General features: G+C 46.4%; 1 protein-coding gene across 1 annotated transcript in view; it reads left to right on the plus strand.

Moving 5' to 3' along the window:
* Nucleotides 1–900: 900 nt before the first annotated feature.
* Nucleotides 901–8,390, plus strand: part of LOC132985368 (inverted formin-2-like) — a gene marked incomplete at its 5' end in the record, with an annotated part of 15,865 nt that continues 8,375 nt past the window's right edge. Inside the window, 7 exon segments of the mRNA XM_061052718.1 lie at nucleotides 901–1,168; nucleotides 1,317–1,432; nucleotides 2,954–3,113; nucleotides 3,713–3,746; nucleotides 4,645–4,786; nucleotides 7,218–7,350; nucleotides 7,530–8,363. Of these exon segments, the coding sequence (XP_060908701.1) occupies nucleotides 901–1,168; nucleotides 1,317–1,432; nucleotides 2,954–3,113; nucleotides 3,713–3,746; nucleotides 4,645–4,786; nucleotides 7,218–7,350; nucleotides 7,530–8,363 (1,687 nt within the window).

Raw genomic sequence — 8,390 nt, forward strand, 5'->3', positions numbered from 1 at the left:
AGACACACAGAATATAATATGACAACAAGTTTACCTCAATGAGGATTTCAAAGCTCCTGAAGAATAACTCCATGAAACTAGTAAAGTGGCCCAATCTGCTCAGGAGATCGTTAAAAACATCTCATGATTTCTATATAAATAATATTTATAATGCATACAAATATTTAATATCAGAAGAATTTAATGATACAGTCCTCAGAAGAGGTAGAACAGTTATTGTACCATTATTTAAATTATTGAAACAACATGTCAGCTTTTTAAAGTAATCCCAATTTAAAGAAGACTGACACAGACTACCATAGACTGTGACAGACTACTAAAGACTGTCACAGACTACCATAGACTGTGACAGACTACTAAAGACTGTCACAGTCTACCGTAGACTGTCACAGACTACCATAGACTGACACAGACTACTGTAGACTGTGACAGACTACCGTAGACTGTCACAGACTACCATAGACTGTCACAGACTACTAAAGACTCACAGACTACCATAGACTGACACAGACTACCAAGACTGTCACAGACTGCCATAGACTGACACAGACTACCAAGACTGTCACAGACTGCCATAGACTGACACAGACTACCAAGACTGTCACAGACTGCCATAGACTGTTACAGACTACTAAAGACTGTCACAGATTACCATAGACTGACACAGACTACCAAGACTGTCACAGACTGCCATAGACTGTTACAGACTACCATAGACCAACCTGGAATGTCACAGACTACTATAGATTCCCTTAGACTACCATAGACTGTCACAGACTGTTGCAGACCAACCTAGACTAGCAAAGCCTATCACATACTGTCACAGACTCAGACTAACAGTTAAATATAAACTTGTAGGTGCTGCTGGTCCTCCTCCTGTCTTTGAACACTCCTTGACCCCTTCAGGTCCCCTCGGTGGTGAACTACTCCGGTTTGCGGCGGCGGTTGGAGGACAGCGATCGCTCCTGGATGGAACAGTTCCTGGAGCTGCAGGGTCTAGACCTGCTGATGGAGGCGTTGGAGCGACTGTCAGGTCGCGGCAATGCTCGCATCGCAGACGCTCTGCTGCAGCTCACCTGTGTCTCCTGCATCCGAGCAGTCATGAACTCATCCACAGGACTGGACTTTATCCTGCACCACTCCGGTTACATCAGGACCCTGACCCAGGGTGGGCTCACATTCTTTTGTCTGTCTCGTTCAGTCAGTGTCGTTCTGTCCCGTGTTGTCTCATTCTGCCATCCTAGTCCTAGTCTGTCCAATTTCCCTGTCTTCCTATTGGCTGCTGAGAATCACATCACCTGTCCCTGTGTCCCCAGCTCTGGATACATCCAACGTCATGGTGAAGATGCAGGTGTTTGAGCTGCTGGCTGCTCTCACCCTGTTTGAACCTCAGGGGCACCACCTGGTCCTGGACGCTCTGGACCACTACAGGGTAACAAAACTGTCTCCACACCTATCACCACACCTGTCTCCACGTACTGTATGTCCTCAAACCTGTCACCACACCTGTCTCCACACCTGTCACCACACCTGTCTCCACACCTGTCTCCACGCACTGTATGTCCTCAAACCTGTCACCACACCTGTCTCCACACCTGTCACCACACCTGTCTCCATGTACTGTCTCCACACCTGTCCTCAAACCTGTCTCCACGTACTGTATGTCCTCAAACCTGTCTCCACACCTGTCTCCATGTACTGTCTCCACACCTGTCCTCAAACCTGTCTCCACGTACTGTATGTCCTCAAACCTGTCTCCACACCTGTCACCACACCTGTCTCCACACCTGTCACCACGTACTGTATGTCCTCAAACCTGTCACCACACCTGTCACCACACCTGTCTCCACACCTGTCTCCACACCTTTCACCACACCTGTCTCCATGCACTGTCACCACACCTGTCCTCAAACCTGTCTCCACACCTGTCTCCACGTACTGTATGTCCTCAAACCTGTCTCCACGTACTGTATGTCCTCAAACCTGTCACCACACCTGTCTCCACACCTGTCTCCACGTACTGTATGTCCTCAAACCTGTCACCACACCTGTCTCCACACCTGTCCTCAAACCTGTCTCCACACCTGTCTCCACGTACTGTATGTCCTCAAACCTGTCTCCACACCTGTCACCACACCTGTCTCCACATCTGTCACCACACCTGTCACCACACCTATCTCCACACCTGTCTCCACACCTGTCTCCAAACCTATCACCACACCTATTTCCACACCTATCTCCACACCTGTCTCCACACCTGTCACCACACCTGTCTCCACACCTGTCACCACACCTGTCTCCACGTACTGTATGTCCTAAAACCTGTCTCCACACCTGTCTCCACACCTGCCACCACACCTGTCACTACACCTGTCTCCACACCTGTCTCCACACCTATCTCCACACCTGTCTCCACACCTGTCATCACACCTGTCACTACACCTGTCTCCACACCTGTCACCACACCTGCCACCACACCTGTCACTACACCTGTCTCCACACCTGTCACCACACCTGCCACCACACCTGTCACCACACCTGTCTCCACACCTGTCTCCAAACCTATCACCACACCTATCTCCACACCTGTCTCCACACCTGTCTCCACACCTGTCTCCACACCTGCCACCACACCTGTCACTACACCTGTCTCCACACCTGTCACCACACCTGCCTCCACACCTGTCTCCAAACCTATCACCACACCTATCTCCACACCTGTCACCACACCTGTCTCCACACCTGTCACCACACCTGTCTCCACACCTGTCACCACACCTGTCTCCACACCTGTCACCACACCTGTCTCCACACCTGTCTCCACACCTGCCACCACGCCTGTCACCACACCTGTCTCCACACCTGTCACCACACCTGTCTCCACACCTGTCCACATTCATTTTGACAATGAATGTGTTGGTGTTTGTTTGAACATCCTGTGTTTGGGCTCCAGTCTCTGAAGAAGCAGCAGTATCGCTTCAGTGTGATCATGAACGAGCTTCATGGCACCAATAACACCCCGTACACGGTGACACTGATGAGCGTCGTTAACGTGCTCGTGTTGGGTCAAGACGACCTCAGGAGGCGGGACCAAGTGTGACGGGAGTTTATAGGTACGACAGACCGTCAACGCACCACTGGTATCACTGACAGTACTGACTATAAGACAGATATCAAATATTACTTACCTGATGGGAAAATGAACGGTTTTATAGCTGAGAGAGAAAGAAGACCTGACCAGAGAGAATGTGTTGGATCTCAGTCGTCCAGGTTAGGACTGGAAGAGGAGGAAATGGTAAATGTACTTGAGGAAGATCCCAAAGTCAGTTTTCTGCAAACTGTTCAGTTTTGACTTGATTCTTAATACACAAAGAATATGGATGAACTTTGTGTTCATCACAGAGTATAAGAATCAACGTGTAATATGTGATTGAATATATTTATTTTAAAAAGGTAACAGGATGTTTCTGCAGAGTTCCAGGTGGTTGCCAGCTCATTAAACATGATTGCAATGGTTTTGTTGTTAGTTGTCATGACATTAGTAAGTGGTTTCTGGGTTAATCCCCAAATTCCCAAAAGCCTGCTGCTCCTTCTGGTGGTGAAAACATGGAGGTCATGTTGGATTGAGGGGGTCGAGGGTGTTTTCTGTTTAAGTTAGAGATTGTAGAAAAAGTGAAAGTTTTCAGACTTTCTCTTAAAAACTGTGTTTCAGGACTGCAGCTGCTGGATCAACTTCCCAGACTGAGGTACTGATTTTGACTTTAACAATGAAATTATTCAGCCTGATGGACCGGGTCCTGAATCCAGTAACTTGAAACCTTAAAACCAGTAAATCCACTCAGCTGGTGGGTATTTTCCAAATTCTCAGACAACCATAGTGTGATTTCCACTACAGACTTTGTATATATATTTATGGACGACATGACAGCTCCCACAGGCACCTCTGCAGTGCTCAGGAAGAGAACTGGCACCTCTCTAGCTACCAGACCAATTTCCAGACTTGGTCCGCATCTCTACTTGAACCAGCAACCCTTTGGTTTCTATCCCAGGTCCCTACAGTCTGAGCTACTGCCGCCCTGAAGAAAAGGGAAACTGGAAACTATACTGCCAACACAGCTCCGCCAAAACTACCTCTACCTGGAAAATATCCAGTACCCTCACCCAATTACCTCCACCAAAAACACCCCAACTCAGAATGTCTCCAGCCAAAACATCCCTAATCAAAGCACTTCCATACAAAACACCTCCACTTAAATAAAAGTTGAAACCCTAAAACAGCCACACCTCTGAAAACAACCAAAAAACCTTATACGTCCAACCGCCCCAAAAAAGGATTCTGCATAAAACCTAATCACCAAGATTTAGGTTTCACTTTTTTACAAGGAGGAGTAGATGTATTCTCCATATTTATATAAAGTCAACAATTTCAACACTGATAGCTGAACAATACTTTCACCATCTCATAAAACCCATCTTTACTCAAACTTTATACATAATTTGCATTTTCTACGTTATAAAAAACTTTAACTTGGTAGAGCAGACTGTTGACCCTCGTTCACATCTGGACCAGAAGAAGAAAACTTTGATGTCAAGCCTGTAATAGAGAACCAACTGGCCGGACTGAAGGTATGTCTCTGTCTCCAGGGAGATAGAGGACCAGGACCTGAACGTCCAGTGTGATGCATTTGAGGACTCTCTGACGCAGGACGAGGACGAGATGGAGCGACTGTACGGAGGCATTGATGTGAGCAGCCACCAGCAGGTCTTCAGCTCGCTCTTCACCAAGGTAATACTCTCTTCTGCACCTTTGTGACACCACCTCCCTCCCAACAAAGAACTTCATCTCCACCCGAAACAACCCTCACCGAAAAACTCCAAGATCCAGATACCTCCACCTTATACTTCTCCAACCAGATCACCTCTACTAAAAAAACATCCACCCTCCAAGAAACACCTCCACAAACATGCTAAAAACCTCAACCAAGACAGCATTATCAAAAACATCTCCATGCAATACACATCCATCAAAACAACTCCACCTTAAAAGCCACGTCTGCCCCATCGAAAAGATCTCCATCCAAAGCAACTCAACTGGCACACAGATCCCCTCAACCAAACACATCTCCGTCAGAGACCTCTCATGCTAAATCTACTCCACCAAAAACCCATCCTGCCATTATCACCATTACCCAAAACACATCCTACCATTATCACCATTACCCAAAACACATCCTACCATTATCACCATTACCCAAAACCCATCCTACCATTATCACCATTACCCAAAACCCATCCTACCATTATCACCATTACCCAAAACACATCCTACCATTATCACCATTACCCAAAACCCATCCTACCATTATTACCATTACCCAAAACCCATCCTACCATTATCACCATTACCCAAAACACATCCTACCATTATCACCATTACCCAAAACCCATCCTACCATTATTACCATTACCCAAAACACATCCTACCATTATCACCATTACCCAAAACCCATCCTACCATTATTACCATTACCCAAAACACATCCTACCATTATCACCATTACCCAAAACCCATCCTACCATTATCACCATTACCCAAAACACATCCTACCATTATCACCATTACCCAAAACACATCCTACCATTATCACCATTACCCAAAACCCATCCTACCATTATCACCATTACCCAAAACACATCCTACCATTATTACCATTACCCAAAACCCATTCTAACATCCTACCATTATCACCATTACCCAAAACACATCCTACCATTATCACCATTACCCAAAACCCATCCTACCATTATTACCATTACCCAAAACACATCCTACCATTATCACCATTACCCAAAACCCATCCTACCATTATTACCATTACCCAAAACACATCCTACCATTATCACCATTACCCAAAACCCATCCTACCATTATTACCATTACCCAAAACACATCCTACCATTATCACCATTACCCAAAACCCATCCTACCATTATTACCATTACCCAAAGCACATCCTACCATTATCACCATTACCCAAAACACATCCTACCATTATCACCATTACCCAAAACCCATCCTACCATTATCACCATTACCCAAAACACATCCTACCATTATCACCATTACCCAAAACCCATTCTAACATCCTACCATTATCACCATTACCCAAAACACATCCTACCATTATCACCATTACTCAAAACCCATCCTGCCATTATCACCATTACCCAAAACCCAATGCATACACCTCCATCTAAAACACCTAAAATTTAAACATTTATGTAGAATACCCCCAAATAAAGTAAACGGTAAATTGACTTGAGAGCTTGTATATATTTTTTGGTCTTCTAGACTACTTAAATCACTTTCACACAGCAGGTCAGATTCCCTCAAGTGTCCATCAGTAGAAAAGAATCCCCTTCATACACAGTCACACCTCTAATGTTTTTTTTTTTATTTAACCAGGAAAAAGTCTCATTGAGATTAAAAATCTCTCTTACAAGAGTATCCTGACCAAGACAGACAGCAGCACAATTACAGGGTTCCAGACATAAAACACTTACCAACAATGAACATAAATACAGGAATCACAAACAGAACCATTCATCAGAATCTGTCATAAGTCATCAGCAACAAAGCGATCAAAAAGGGCAATACAAGTTAGCTAAAAAATCTACAGTTAGATATTTCTGCCTCCAGATCATTAAGACGACCTTTAAAAACATTCAAGGAAACCAGCTCACGAAGATTTAAAGTATCTTGCAACCGATTCCAAGAAGAGGGAGCAGCATACTTGAACGCCCTTTTTCCTAATTCGGTACAGGCTTTAGGGATGGTTAGAAGGTGTAAATCCTGCGAGTGAAGATGGTAACTTCCTGTACTTTTTGTAGTATGTAGCTCTGTAGGTAGGATGGAAGCAGACCGAGAATACCCTTGTAAATAACCCAAACGTGTAGCAGCAAGAGCAATTTGGGGTTAGGTATCTTGCCCAAGGACACTTCCACATGTGACATGAAGAGCTGTGGATCGACACATCTGAGCTGAGCCACAACCGCCCAAACTAAAGGTCACAGATCACCTTAAACACTTCTTCCCAAGGACACTCCCCTCGAAACGTGTACATCCAAAACACCTACTAGCACCTTCGATGCTGGAGATTGTTGCATAGAGTAAGTCGCTCTGTCATCTCTCAGTCTAACTGTCACCACCTGTACAGGTGTCCAGCAGACCGTCCTCGGTACAGCTGCTGTCCATCCTTCAGGCTTTGCTGTTGGTGGACCCAGAGGAAGCAGAGGTATGGTCAGCTCTGGAGCGGCTGGCTGACCGGGCATCCCTGCTGTCCCAGGACTGTAAGTCTCTCTACACAATCCCAGAATGAAGTAGGAAGGTATAATTATACAGTCTTAGCTAGTGTCTTGTTAAACTGCTTTATAGTTTAACCCTCATGCAAGAGGGTTAATAATTAACAGGTCTGATCATATAAAGGTTAATCTCTAACAGTCTTATATTTGAGAACCTGTGTTTGCAGCTGACTTAGAGTCTGCAGACTGTCTGCTGGAGAGGCTCCTCCCCCAAAAGTCCCTCTCAGCCAATCGCAGGATCCAAACAATCGACAGGGCAATACAGACTCGACTCCCGGGAAGTCCACTTTGCCAATCTGAGCAACTTGTTGAAGAAGCCTCCTCATGCCGATCTGCCTCACCCACCCCTCCTCTCCATCCTCGCCGATTATACTTACCTGGTACAAGAGCTCCTCCCACTCATCCTACCTTAACTAGAGGGCCATCTCCACCCCTCTTATCTGGTATGGTACCTCAACTCCATCCACCTCCTCCACCCTTACCTGGATTAGCAGGTCCTCCCCCTCCTCCACCCTTACCTGGATTACCAGGTCCTCCTCCTCATCCCTCTTTACCTGGATTACCAGGTCCTCCCCCTCCTCCACCATTACCTGGATTAGCAGGTCCTCCCCCTCATCCCCCTTTACCTGGATTACCAGGTCCTCCCCCTCATCCCCCCTTACCTGGATTACCAGGTCCTCCCCCTCCTCCACCCTTACCTGGATTAGCAGGTCCTCCTCCACCTCCACCCTTACCTGGATTACCAGGTCCTCCACCCTTACCTGGATTAGCAGGTCCTCCCCCTATTCCACCCTTACCTGGATTAGCAGGTCCTCCTCCACCTCCACCCTTACCTGGATTACCGGGTCCTCCACCCTTACCTGGATTACCAGGTCCTCCACCCTTACCACCTCCGGTTGGAGCTCAGGGTTTTGGCAGTATGCATTACAGACCCGCCCCCAGCCCGACCCTCCGTATGAAGAAGCTGAACTGGCAGAAGCTCCCGTCCAGAGCGATGACGGGTCAGTGAGCTTCTAACTTCTTTTTTT

This window comes from Labrus mixtus, chromosome 12, assembly GCF_963584025.1.
Source record: "Labrus mixtus chromosome 12, fLabMix1.1, whole genome shotgun sequence".
In the NCBI taxonomy this organism is placed as follows: Eukaryota; Metazoa; Chordata; class Actinopteri; order Labriformes; family Labridae; genus Labrus; species Labrus mixtus.